The following is a 14,755-nucleotide window of genomic DNA, read 5'->3' as shown; positions in this document are numbered from 1 at the left end:
TTATTATCCATCCCTTGTGGCCTAATTTGATAGAGCCGCAGCTCTTAGCAAGTTACAATTTTAATCAATACCTAGCTATATACTGTATACTTATATAAAATGTAACAATTAAGGACACTCACACACAAATCCGAACGTGAACACAGATCATTGTAATCGTTAAATATTAACTAATACCACTAGTCGTTTGTGTGCAGTAGCAGTATACATAATTTATACATATGGTATAAACATTATGTATTGGTTTGTTAAATTAAAAATTGGATTTTGATTTGGGTATATCCAATTGTCCAACGGGATGGCTTTCTCCACGCAAATTCGAGTACGATAAATATGATAATGATAATATTCTATTTATAACAACAACAATAATAATAATGAAAATTATTCATCACACTAGGTTAATGTGTTATTTAATCGTCGAGATCTACACAATTTCTCAACGTTGTTTATACTGAGTACACACACACACGTGCGCGCGCGCCTACATTTTAATCATTGTGTAATATTGTGTACACAATGAATTATTGTGGATGGACATAACGCATGATGCGGATTTGAAAAGCCTATTTTAAATCACAATAGTAACCAATTATTTTACGACCTATAATGTTCGTGTATACAAGCAACAACCGTATACGGTACATTATTATTCTAATATATATATATATATATATATATATATATAGAATATATATGTGTGTAGTGTGAACGTGGACAATATATTATAATATAATGCAAATGACAGTGAACTGCACGTATAGAACTTCATTTGATTTGGAGATCTTGTCGTCAGAATTGGCAGCTTTTGTACATCAATTAAAATCTAATAATATAGGTACGTCGTGGCGGTGGTTTTTGACGTAATATGTATTCGACACTAAAGTATAAACCGCACTACCACAACAGTCACGTCGTATTACTTTCTTAATTGAATAATACAACAAAACATTTCGTACGTGTTCTGTAAAGCATGAAACTGGTATATATATTATCTGAAAATCATTCGCAAACTTAAAAAAAATGAATATACCTGCCTGCTGCAGGTATGGACAATAAAAACACATATAACAAACAATTACCAGTTAAGATACACGAATACGTACATGATAACTTATTAATTTGGAAATATATTAATATCATTGCAGCTAATTAAAGTAAAATTTAAATAAAGATAAATTGTTATGGGATCACGAACAAACAAAATTCTTAATCATTCAGACGGAAATAAATCTTAAAATGTACTGTACAATTAACTTTATGTTAAGCACACTTTAGTCATGTATGTTTTTCGATAACTTTATTTTTTTACCGCGGGCTTTGAACTGTCTAAATTCTACACAGTATTATATATACGAGTAGAATCCCGTTGTATAATACATATTATATCGACTTTCATTAAATACCGTTCACTCAATAAACATACCGTTCTTAAATAGCTGATATCAGATATGTAGATAAATCGTAAAACACTAAATTTATTCAGAATTTAACTAAGTCTTCGATAAATTGAGAATATATTATGTATTAAAATAATACTATATTACTACTTACTATTAGTGCTGAATGATTTGATACACGGCCAAAGCTAGAATGTTTCAAAATTATTTCACTATAAATGTTAAAATGATTAACTACCAGTTACGTATAATATAGATAAAATGATTATAATTGTATGTGATTGAAGTATTAAACAATTTAGAACGAACAGAATGTATATTAGTAAAAGTGAAAAGAATAGAAGTTTTTTGATAAATCAAGGATTTATTAAATATTTACTCTTATCTGTCAAAAAAACAAAGCCCAACGGCCACATTTATAAATGTAACTATATATTAAATAATTTCCGATAGTAAAGAAGAAATCAGTAGTGTATCCTCAAAGGAACTGCAAAAGTTTATGGTATGAATTGAGACTTATTTAAGTACATAAATTGTTTCAGACCTATTTACCTCTACATAGGTAGAAAATTGTAGAGGAAACGCATACTTGAATTCCTTTCAAAGTTTGTCAAGAGCCAATTTGTAACACTGTTTCCGTAAACAGTGTTATAATTTATAATAGGTAATAATATATGATAGTCGGATATACTCGTACATTGTTTTTAAATATACGAGTATAGCCAGAGCAAGACACTTGGTACCTATTTTATTAAACATTTTTTATATTATTTTGATTACTTTATATCTTTAACTTATGTTAAAAACTTCTATTAAGCCATTTAAACTTAACATTTAAAATTTACAAAATCAAAAAGATATGATATTATATACATTATACACACACACGTGTTATATCGAAATATAGAATGATCCATCACAGAAACAGAATACATTCATTTTCTCAATAAATTGTGATGTTTTTACATTCATAATATATGTCGTATAAGTGGATAGTCATTGATATTATTAACATGTATATAGAAATATATTTTGGATTATCAAGTATATAAAGTAGGTTGAACCGATGAAGCAAGCAGTGCTGAGGTGGCAATATATTATGTATTATTCACAAATAAAGATCGCTGTACATACGGGCAAGAAGAGTTCGGTGTTTGTCGCGAATGCAGCAAAGAAGCTCGATAGTGCGCGAGTCTGCCATTATTGTAGCGTTAATGTGAAATTATATGAATATTTTCTGTTTGTTTGTTTTATAATAAAAGTGTTTCTGATTAAAATATTTTGTTATAAACTGTTGCTACTTATTCAACGTCTTTAACTTAAAAAGTTCTTATAGTGCCAAGATATATATAGTATCTATCAATATTATATCATATGATCATAAGTTCTAAAGGAACGGAGTTAAATAATAAACTTATACCGTGGTAACTCATTATTAGGTGACAATGTCACTGAATCGGACATCGGTTATGGACATTGTTTTAGAGTGTATGAGGGCAAAACTTTCCAGAACGTGTTAACGTGTATTAACGACACATATAATTGAATAATTTTAATTTCTAAGTAACGTGGTTTAACTATGGGTTAATAAAAAAGATAATATTTTTAAATTGACAAATATTAGATCTTATCCTAATTGGCTACTGGCTAGGTATTTTAAATCATTTAAAAATCTGATAATTGTATTATAATAGATATCTATTATTATTTTAAATTTTGTATTTAATATTATATTTACAATTTTTAGAAAAACGTATGATGTATTCATATTTTTTTAATGAAACAAAATTGTTATAAGTTTTATTTAAATGTACTTGTATTGTAAAAAAATATGTGGTTGATTTGTATAATTATAAACATTTGTTCAAACATTTTTGTTTTAGTCTAAAAAGTTGTGTCAGTTGTAAGCATTTATTTTACATAAATATCAATACTTAAAATATCGATCAAACTTTCAAACTTGTTACTTCATGAAAATATTTAGAATTAAATGATACTCAAATTTTAAAACATGTATTTTACTTTTTAAACGTAATTTTTTTTATGATTTGGTACTTCAAAAAGTTTTTATTTAATTTAGTTGTTGTATATTTTAATTTAAATACAAATATTGACTGCTATTCTTTGTAAAATGATAAAATTAATATACGAATAACCTAAGAATTTACGCTTTAAAAATGATGTATTAATTACATTAATGTTACGGAATACCACAGATGAGTGATGCAAGTCTAAAAAAATGGAATATAATAGAATAACACTTTTTTTTATCACGAAATAGAGACCTGATATTATAGATATTAATACTCGTCTATATGTCTTACAATTTCTCCCAAAACTAATGGCTTGATTATTAATTTAATTTAAATTCATCAATAATATTGTTAAAAAAAAGTTGTTTTCAAATTTTTTTGCTCTTTACTAGTTATAATGGTTTTTTTTATTTAAAAATATTTTTAAAATTCGAAAAAAATGTATATTAAAGTAAAATTTTTGAGGTTCTTTATTAAATTTATAAGGTATCATATATTTTTGAGCTTTTTAATTTTTACTGGCCTAAAAAAAAAAAACACAAAAATTAATAAGTTCACAAATCAGGACCATAACAGTGTGACGTCAATACTATGTAATTATATGAATTTTTAGGGTACAAGGAAATAATGAAAACCAAGTTATTTGTGTAGATAGTTAATTATCAATGTATTACATAAAAATCCACAATAAGAGCGTGTACACAAAATAAATAATAAAAAATTACAATATAATATTTTGTTTTCTACGTTTACTTGATCATATTATTTATACACAGTAACATTCATATATAATTATATAATAAACATAAAAATTAATTATACTCGGTGCAATGCATAATATTGATGACATTAATTTAATTATTTTCGGCATATGGTGTTCATAATATAAATCTATAATAGTCTCAAATGGTATTCCATAATGTTGTGCTCTCATGTGAATTGATTGTGTCTACATACCTCACATCTATCTACCCACCTAAATATATAGTAGGTATAAACAATGTACAGTATACATGTTGTAAACACATTGCAATATTGCAGATTACTATTTGGTGGCTAAAGTTAATTTAATGTAAACTTGAATATTCACCACCGAAAGCGAAACGGGTGATTAGATAAATAGACCATTATCGGTTGTCGACTCGGAGAGAATTGAAATGAAAGAAGACACGGTGCGGTGAATGTCAATCATTGGATAAAAGTATCGCTATTATTGTGATTGTAGCCGAAGAATGATTGGGTTTTGTTTATATGACGAAGACATTTTCAAAATTGTGTTGGCGTGATATTTATTTTATTTTATCCACCATAATAGGTGAATATAGGTATCTATCTTGGTTCTGTAATGTATTTGAGTAAAAATATTCATATATTTTTTTTAAATAATCTATAAATATATATATTTCTTTCCACGTGCTTGTATGTATTTAAATTTAAAAGTAAAATATTTTTTTTTATGTTAATTCAATAATATAAAAAAAAAATGATAAAAGGATCTGCATATAAGTAATAAAAAAAACGTATGTAAAATAATACAAATTTGCTAGAAGCTTTATTTTCATTTAAACATATTATCCTTGAGAATTTATCGTTAGTCATTTTCGGTGGCACAAACCATATACATTTAATTCTAAATATCAGTATAATAATAGTATAGGTAGGTACTTTAATATTTAAGAGTGGTAAAACCTGTATAGGTATTATCGCTCATCGATTTTATAATAAAACTGGAAATAATATCATGGAGATAAAAATTTATAAGGCTCTTTCTCACGATCCAAATATATTATTTATTTGTTCTTTGTGTGTGTGTGTGTGTGTGTGTGTGACTTATAGTTATGCAACTTTGCTTTCTAATAAGAAATACATATGGGAAGTTTAAAGTAAAATAAATCGATGTATTGTACATTAATTACAAATTATAATGTATGACAAATAAATTCCAAAAAATTCCCATCTTTTGATTTTGAATTAGTTTAATTTATAAGTGTTTTAACATTTCATAAAAAAATAAAATGAAGTATTTAGTAGATACCGCATCTAAAAATACATTTTGAAGTATAAGCGTTTTAAATACTTTTCAAAGTGATTATTAGTCTCTATATTCTGTACTTGAATATTTTTAATGAGTATACTTTGCAATACCTACTTCATGTATATTTAGATGAATATAGTGATTAATATAGTGGCATTAGTCGATTATTAGCCTGAAATAATGTGTACCCATAAATTATATTTTCTATCCGTGTACATTACCTACTCTCGATGATTGATCTTTTTTAGTCTTAACTGAAGGTCAAGGAATTTATGTTTAACGTACATTATTGAAGTGGCACAAAAACTAAAGAGTCTAATAGAACCGTTTTTGCAGTTGTATAGGTATATGTTAGCCGTAGTCACGCTCGCTATTAAGAGTGATTTATAGTTACGAAAAATCGATACTTTTTCATTTATTTTTATCTACGTCTTTTTCAACAACACTCAGACGTATTTATTTTGACCAAAAATCTTACTTGAAAAGACGATGTCATACTGAAGGATTTCGGATTCCTCCTTAATTCGCGCAAATTAATTCATCTGAAACATCTATCCTGTTGTTTGTCGTCACAATACCTTATTGTAGTTAAGTACATTATATATGACCGATTGAATTTGAAACAAAAGATCGGCGGAGAGCGTAAATTATTGCGTAAATCAAAATACCCTTAACTAAATCCTTTTTAATTTTATTAATCATTGCTAATCTGATTTTCGATTGTTTAGTTATAGACATAGTGCGATTTTGCTTAATTAATCCTTTAAAAATATCCTTTCAACTGGAATTTTAAATTAAGATGAATAAATTACACCAACACAAATTCGTTCGTATCGTACCGTGACGGTAAATGTTATTTAGGGACAGAAATAAAACATTGCAGAAAAAAAATAATCTAAATCGTTTAATACCATTGATGCTTTACATAATACACATTGCTACCCAACAGCCATCGTTATTTTGATATAATCGCAGCGATATCTGTATGCATGTCAGTTCGACCGAAGTATTGTAACCCGTTTGTAGATTTTACAGCTCCGACTATTATGTAATAATATTTCACGCATTTTATTATAGGTATATAAATATTTATTGTTATTTATGATCAAATACATTTTCATTTTAACTTTCCAAAAACTAAAAACGATTCAAGATTTTTTTTTAATCATCACTGAATTGAAATACGTAAACCATAATAAGAAATAAGTTTAAATATATGGATATATATAACAATATGTCTTTATAATTATGATTGATATGATATAAAATATAGATACATTTAAACAATGTAAACAGATCGAATCAACGCAAGTATCTACACAACACTATAACTTACAGTCATCAGATAATAACAATAATGAACGCTAAAATAACTTAAAATCGTCGGTGATAATATATTTTAATGGACAATGGTATGATTTTTTGTTGGCTCAGGAATCACGAGTTATCCTTTTTTAACAAAATTGAATTAATTGCATGTAATTATGTGATAAACAAACAAACTATTTAATTAAATAGGTAATTATTTCGTCTTCTCTCTTCCATTTCATAATAAAAAATAAAAAAGGCTCTTGTTACGAACGCATCCCTTATAATAATATAACATAATGTAGTCCAATTAATTAATACCATTTATCAGTGCTCGTAAAAACGTACGACACAATAGGTACACACACACACACATATATATATAATATATTTCTTTCAAACTTTGGGATCGCGTCCAATCCGATTTCGGTCGTCGTGGGCGATTAGTTTTCGCATACGTTCCAAAAGTGAAATCTCGCGAATCTATCACCACGGGTGGCAGAGAAAAAAAAGAAAGACAGAAAAAAAGCACAAACCAGAAAGTGGCGAAAACAATCGATTTCGTACGAGCCAAACGTATAATATATATATATATATATATATATACAATAATAATATAATATAAAATGCACATTTTCGATGGGCGGGTGTGTACGGAAGTGTGGGGAACTTTGGATGATGTAAAGGAGAACAGCCGAGTGTGAGCAGGGCACGAGACCGGAATGAGTTAATTGATTTCCGAGTGAAATCACATAACACCAACGGTAATGATAATAATAATTGTAATGTCGTCATCGTAGTAATATGATAATAATTTTAGCCGGCCATTATAGGTGAATAGGAGGTACGTGTGATATATATGCACATTGCACACGTTATTTTTATTACTAACTCGCCGCGCGCATAAACGATAATTGGATAAAACGTGATCAGATTTATTGAGTGCAATAATGTATTGTGCAGCCAACAGCTGTGAGTGTGTGTGTGTGCGCGTGTGTGTTTCAGTCCGTTATAAATGTTTGGTCTCCGACGTCACCAGCACACTTTCGATTTAACGTCCGAACACGTCGCTATACAGATAGGTACAACCACATAGGTATATGACATTTAATTCGGTGCATACGTACGTATTATATATACCGAACACCACGTCCCGCGATTGGGCGATTTCATATAATTATATTAATATTGTTGTTATAGTTTATTACACTATTAGTACTTAGTACTATTTACGCCGCGAAACGGTCACGGTACAATCGTTGTCATATTATATTATTATCATTTTGACGGAATAATATTATTAACTGCGAGTACGCGTCCGCGTGCACCAATCGTATCGAATTCCCGACGACGATTAGTATATTATATACCTATAGCAGTATGGGTTCGACCAAGTTGAACATTGCTTTGGTGAGTAAAGCCGTTATTTTAATAATACGTAGATATATGTAGGTTTTTTTTGTTTTGTTTTTTGTTACCATTCACTTCTTCAAATTTTAATAACGTAAAAATAACTAAGGATAATACATTATACTGATTATAGGTTATAATATAATGTATTATCCTTAGTTATTTTAATCATTCACTTATATTCGCGTTTGACCGATAATGTCCACCTTCTTTGGGGACATTTACGCCGAAAACAACCGACTGTTTAATAGAAATATAACATTTATGTTTTCCGAATGAAAAATCGTTTCAATTAAATTATAAAATCAACGCTCTCCTAATAATGAGATCCCCATATTGCGCAGTAAACAATTTTTATTTGCTACGTTTTTAATTTAACGAACTCTTGTAAATCATGCACGGTACAATTGTACCATTCCGTTGTCACTTCCGGTTTTTTTTTCGTTTACAAAAATTACTCGCTATGTTATTCGTGTACAAACACAGCAAATCAAAAAAAATAAAAAATAATGTATATATATATATTGTTTATATATATTTGTATAAAATAATATTAACATTTATTAAAGTTCTTTCAACTAAATTCGTTTTTTTTTCGAAAATAAACTATATAGTTATATAATCTTATTAAAGTTGACATAACATTTTGTATAGAATAAGTCCACGGTCCTTATGTTGAGAATAGATCATTAAAAGCGTTTTACAATTTAATGACCATACCTTTATGCAGTTGTATAATCGAAAATATGTACTTAATCAATTATAATATAAATAAGTATGTATGTAGTGTAGAAATTAATGTAATCTTAAATTTATTAACTATATAAACAATTTTTATTTGTTTTGAATACATTTTAACAATATCCCTAAGAATTACGATTATATATTATAAATGTATCAATTAAATCTAATTTAATAATATAATGGAATATACAAAATTAACATTTACATTATTCATGAAAATAACTTAAATTTTAAATGGAGAAATTCACATGTTACCACCTATTTATGATTTTTTCTTATTCCACAACTATAGTTAAAATAAAACTAAAACTACAAAAACAGCCATTTTTTTGTTGCATATGATATTATGATTGTGTAAAAAATCAATTGTGAGAAGCTAAATTCCACATTGCCTTTGAAACACGCCGACGACCTCTCATTTAATAATTATAATAACTAATAATATAAATAACGGTAGCGAGTTGCATTAGTAAATACGACACAACGTCACTCATCTTGTCATCCGCAGCACTGCAGCGAAATTTCCGCATGGACTTATACTGTCAGTGGAAAAACTTTTCGCATGAACTGAATACATTTCACTTGGCTGCGAAAACGGGACGAGTTTTGGAACTTTTTTTTTTTGAGAGGCTAGGGAAGGGGGACACCTAAATTAAATCAATTCAAGTTAAATGCATACGAGTATTATATTATGTTAAATTTATTAATTGTTCGTTCCGACTCCTCTATGCGCAGGTTTTGTTGCAATTGACTGGAATGTGTATGTGCCAAAAGTTCGGTGCGGTTTACCGGAGACCGGTGACCCCGGACAGGCAGATCGCAGCCGCCCAACAACAGTACGCGAACGACGCGGCGCAACAGTCGGTCGCCGCCGGTGACGTTTACCAACAATATCCGGAACAGCAGTACAACTACCCAACACAGCCGTACTACTATCCGGCGCAGCAGAAACAAACGTTGGAGAAGCAACAGCAGGCTAGGCTGGAGCAACAACAGCTCCAGCTCCAGCAGTTGCAGCAGCTCCAGTCGCCGTACAAGCAACAGCAACAGCAGCTGTCGGCGTGGGATTACTATCAGCCGGCGGCATCACCGCAGCAATACAGCAGTGAATACCAACAGCAATTGCAGCAGCAACCACTGCAACAGCAATCGCAGCAACAGCAGCAGTATTACCAAACCATGGAGAAACCACTGTTCAGACCGGCGACCATACCGGTGAATGAGGCGCCCGCCGAGGGTCCGCAGCAACAGAAGCCGAACTTGAGCTTGTACCAGCAACAGAGTGGAGCGTTGGCCGCCAATCAGCAGCAATTGCCGCAAAACCCGCTGGGAGTGTACTACTCATCGGCCGCCGACGTGTCGAAATTTCAATTTTCTGGCAACGGTGTCAGCTATTCGTACTGAACAATAATGTGTGAATTTTGTTATGCTTTTTTTTTTTCTGTTTTGTTTTTATTTCATTAATACTAATTTTATTGTTTGTTCTGTTATATTTTCATAATAAATTAATGTAAACCGACTCCGCTGGTCAAAGTGTTTAAGCTGGAATGCTCTCCTGCACCGTATAAATCGAATTGCGGGCCGCTAGACCCTCAGTCGACACGGTCCTGGTCGCTTGTTCCGCTGTGACCTTTGTCCTTTTGAAATAACTCCTGATCCGATCCTTGGTGCTACTGCGAAAACAATACACAATGTTTAATTAAAATGGATGACGACGAGGTGAGTGCGGATTGGGTCCACGTGACTAAAGGACAAACGTTTATAATATGTACGTTCTAACGAGGAGCATTATTGGCTAAGAGGTCCATTCGTTTTTAACCCTTTCATGTGTTATTAACTTGAACATTTGGGAACCAATGTAGGTCGTTATTATTTTAGAAAAAAAAATATCCGTATTCAAAATTGGATATGAGAGGTCTTAATGGTTTCAAAAAGTCAGCCAAACATATTGATTTAATTCGATCTAGCTATAGAAAATAACTGAAACATGATTGCGGTACTAGAAAATATTGAAACGACTTTTTGTTGATATTATATATGACATATTAATAAAAATGAAATCCAAGAATTGATCCCCAAACACATCGAGTAGTCAGATACATAATAGAATAACACAAGTGGGGTGGTCTAAGCATGGTGATCGAAGCTTATTATTAAATATAATTATTATAAATTATTAAATTATTATTAAACTAGGGCGACCAAATGCGTAAAATAAATTAAATCTATTATAGTTGTCCTTCTCATGTTCATATTAAACCACGCGTGACAGAAACTTGACAGCTATCGATAAAGCTAATATTATTAATTTGTGTTAAAATATCCATTTTGATATACAAAATATGAAAGTTTTCATGTATGTTTTCTGTCTGTCATAAGCAGCCTTTCACTAAATAAACAATATGTGGACACCGTGGGAATAAAATAATTACTGAAGATTTGTAGCAACAGGTTTCACTGGCCAACGTACAATGAGATACATTTAGTTTAATGTTTTAGATTTATTAATAATGACATATTGATTTATTTGATTACATCAAGATTGCTTAGTATGGAAGTTTCTTTCTATTGATTAGTTTATTCTTTATTACTTTTTTTTTTATAATTTTTCAATTTTAGAAACCAACTAAAATATAGACAATTTGTTTAAGGTTATTTTAATTTTAAATTAACAATGAATAAACGTGACTTTTATCCGCCGAGCCTTAAATGATAAATACTAAAAAAAAACGTGTAGATTTCACTTATGAAAAATAAACGGTTTTGAATGTCTCACTCGTGTACTTACCTGTCTGAATTCCATGCGACAAACAGCAGCGGAGTGGTGACTGTTGGTACGAACGCCAGCCAAACGCATATCATGAACGTTAAATCGAAGTGTCTACTGTTTTCGTACGTTTCAGACACTTCGAGTTTCGCCAATCTGTAATGTTTTTTAACGTTTTATAATTGTTATAATTTACATAATGAATTGTACGAAATATTATAAGGTTAGGTTAGGTTTTTATTATTTTTTTTATAATTATCGTTACTTGCAACATCGTTCAGAAATATTTTTAAAAACTATTATTGTTAAAATACAATTATTAATTTAGATAATGAAAGGTTTTAGATGCCAACTTGCAAAAATAACTGATATTCTTGTAATACGATTAAATATAACGATATATTAATTTATAATAGAAAAATAAAACCAATCTAGGTAGATTAGAGAGGCAATTTGTGTGCACCGATAAACTCTCTACGACGGACTTACGTCTATACATGCAATGTACTGCCTACTGTCGTTGACCATTGTACGATCGTTATACCATCATACGGAAACTGTTGTCGATTTGTTTTATGGTCGACCACAAAACACTAGGTATATTGGTTACTAAACGCCTCGTATGCTTTTTTTTATGTTATATTTTTTTATTCTCTATACATTATTATCGACGCTTCCTTATGGATATAAAATAATATATTACGACCGTTTGAATACCTACGAAATGTTAATATCATACGACTTACGAGTGTGTTTAATAACACAATATATCAACGTTTCTTTATTTTAATGTTATTTCCGAAGAACATAGTACGTTGTTGTTCAATGTTCAATATATTCAAACTTATTATAACAATACATGTGTTATGCAAAATATTGAATAATATATTTTGTGTTTTTGTAGTAGATTGTACATTTATTATATTCAAGTAGTTTGAGATTTAGAGTGGAGTGACAAATAAATTGGTTGTACAATGATTTGATATTTTTAAAATTATTATTTATCATCACGTTTTGGGTCGAAAAAGTGCTTCAATCTTACCTTTTAAGAGCGGTTTATAGTAAAATAAAATGTTATCTAATTGGATAGGGGGAGATCAATAGAAAAAAATTCTCAGAAATTGTATATACAATTTGAAAAAACTAACAAAAATGAGCGGAAATTATTAATATTTATGTAACGCTTATCTTTGGCAAAAACGTATATTGTATTTTTTGTTATAATTCATAAAGGAATAACTCTAAGGATTTAATCTTTTCACAAAAGATATTTTATATTTAAATTTTCTATAGGTACTTACATGATTACATTTTCAAAATATTTAGCTTCTTATTGAACTATTTATAGACGTTTGAAATTATATACTTAATTTTTTTTTTCAAATTATATTTTTTATATTAATATTGTTTTTGTTTCTTGGTAAATACAAGGTTCTCTCATATTAGTTGTTCTTACAACAGCTAATAAATATTAAAAATTCTTAACCACATTTTTGTTTTATAATCGTTCAAATAGATAAAATGGAATATTCAAACATAAAATATTGATTTTCCTTCAAATAATTTTTATTATTTTGATTTAATTTAAACAAATATTAATCGTCTAAACTTGAAACATTCTACTATTACTCGCATTTTTCTATATACTATGTAAATGGCTTTCAAAATATTTAGATAAATTATAATCTATTCATTTTTTGTTATGAAGTATGAACTAAATTTGTTGATACTTACCTAATGTAATAGTAACCTTCTTAATAACGGCACACTCATAAGCTTCTATAAAGCATAGACAGTGTTCTCTCTTTTTTTACTTTAGTTACTATAAAATGTATAGTATAAGTTATTAAAAAACTAATTGCGAGCGATTTTAATACTATACACAACTATTTATATTTTATTTGAATTTGTATTAATTTCTTTCATCAGGTTTGTATAAAAACAAATGATACTATGTATAATAAGAAGATTGACAATCATAAACAAGAAAAAAAAGAAATTGGTTGGATGCTCTTGAGTGCAAATTATTTTTTTTATCAACGATTGAATTTCCACTGTATAGCTCAATTATAGCATTTATTGCGGTCACGAATAAAAGTCTTCAATTTTAAAGTAATATTTTCTTTCTCTTTGTAATAACATTTTTATAACACTGAGTTGGTATATTTGTTGTTTTCTTTGCATTTAAATATTAAAACTTAAAAATATTAAATAATTGACGCATATCTATTATAAAAATATCTTACAGCATACATACATACATACACAAAAACCACAAAAAAACATTTATGTCTCTTTACTCAATAAATATTTTTTTTTGTGCAATTAAAAAAAATTTAAAAAAAATAATAGTTACAATAACACAATTTATTTTATGTTTATTTTTTAAATACATTTAGATTTAAATAAAATGGTTTAAAAAAATATATGTACGTCAGGAGACAACGTTGACTTTTTAAAACATTTGTAAAAATTATTATAAAATGGACATTGAGTATGGTTATTTTGTAACTTCTTTTTTTTATATATATAGACTACACAAATAGACTTTAATAAAAAAATAAAGATTAATATAATCATACATAACGTCAAAATAAATTGGTCTGACATTTTTATTTATTATTATATAGTAGGACATTTACCTAATATTTCTATTGGAAAAATAATTACACTTATGATTTATATAAAAGATTTATTTTTCCTAGAATTATAAATATAATGATGAGAAATATAAATTTCTTTATTATATCATACAAAAAATTTTACTTGATATGTCTTAAAAAAAAGAATTGTGCATATTATGTCGTGTTATTTAGATTTTTATAATTATGTAAGAACAACTTATAATAAATTATGTATTGAAATCTCAAGCTTAAACTATTAAAATTAAAACTTTTTAACATTTGAACTTAAATTTTTGTGATTTTTATTTATTTTGTAAACATTTGAATTTTTAAATTATGTAATGAAACTATGAAAGTTGTGTCCACGAAACGAAATATGTGACTTATGAGTCATATGTTTTCGAGTGAAGTAAGCTAGGTGATTATCCGTGATA

General features: G+C 28.5%; 2 protein-coding genes across 3 annotated transcripts in view; one reads left to right on the top strand and one right to left on the bottom strand.

The window, feature by feature from the left end:
• Positions 1–7,764: 7,764 nt before the first annotated feature.
• LOC132920740 (putative uncharacterized protein DDB_G0271606) lies at positions 7,765–10,449 on the top strand. Of its 2 annotated transcripts, XM_060983382.1 has the most exons (3): positions 7,765–7,899; positions 7,977–8,186; positions 9,666–10,449. In XM_060983382.1, exons 2-3 carry the CDS (start codon positions 8,157–8,159, stop codon positions 10,332–10,334), a joined length of 699 nt encoding a protein of 232 aa, XP_060839365.1. In that variant the 5' UTR covers positions 7,765–7,899; positions 7,977–8,156; the 3' UTR covers positions 10,335–10,449. The 2 variants fall into 2 exon arrangements, with proteins under 2 accessions (XP_060839365.1, XP_060839364.1); XM_060983381.1 differs by having other exon boundaries at positions 7,782–8,186.
• LOC132920739 (prolactin-releasing peptide receptor) overlaps positions 10,361–14,755 on the bottom strand; it is a 99,168-nt gene continuing 94,773 nt past the window's right edge. The window contains exons 7-8 of the mRNA XM_060983380.1: positions 11,719–11,853; positions 10,361–10,603 (exon numbers count right to left, since the gene is read on the bottom strand). Coding sequence (XP_060839363.1) covers positions 10,468–10,603; positions 11,719–11,853 — 271 coding nt within the window. The 3' untranslated portion in view covers positions 10,361–10,467. The remainder of the gene's footprint in view (positions 10,604–11,718; positions 11,854–14,755) is intronic.

Source organism: Rhopalosiphum padi, chromosome 2 (assembly GCF_020882245.1).
Source record: "Rhopalosiphum padi isolate XX-2018 chromosome 2, ASM2088224v1, whole genome shotgun sequence".
In the NCBI taxonomy this organism is placed as follows: domain Eukaryota; kingdom Metazoa; phylum Arthropoda; class Insecta; order Hemiptera; family Aphididae; genus Rhopalosiphum; species Rhopalosiphum padi.
Note: the sequence above shows the minus strand (reverse complement) of the source record. Positions and strands in the feature narration are given on the sequence as shown.

What these genes read in the sequence shown, in the direction of transcription:
- LOC132920740 (XM_060983382.1), top strand. Translation starts at nt 8,157, where the DNA reads ATGGGTTCGACCAAGTTGAACATTGCTTTG. An exon ending in CCAAGTTGAACATTGCTTTG is followed by an intron (nt 8,187 to 9,665) that starts GTGAGTAAAGCC and finishes CTCTATGCGCAG; the next exon opens with GTTTTGTTGCAATTGACTGG.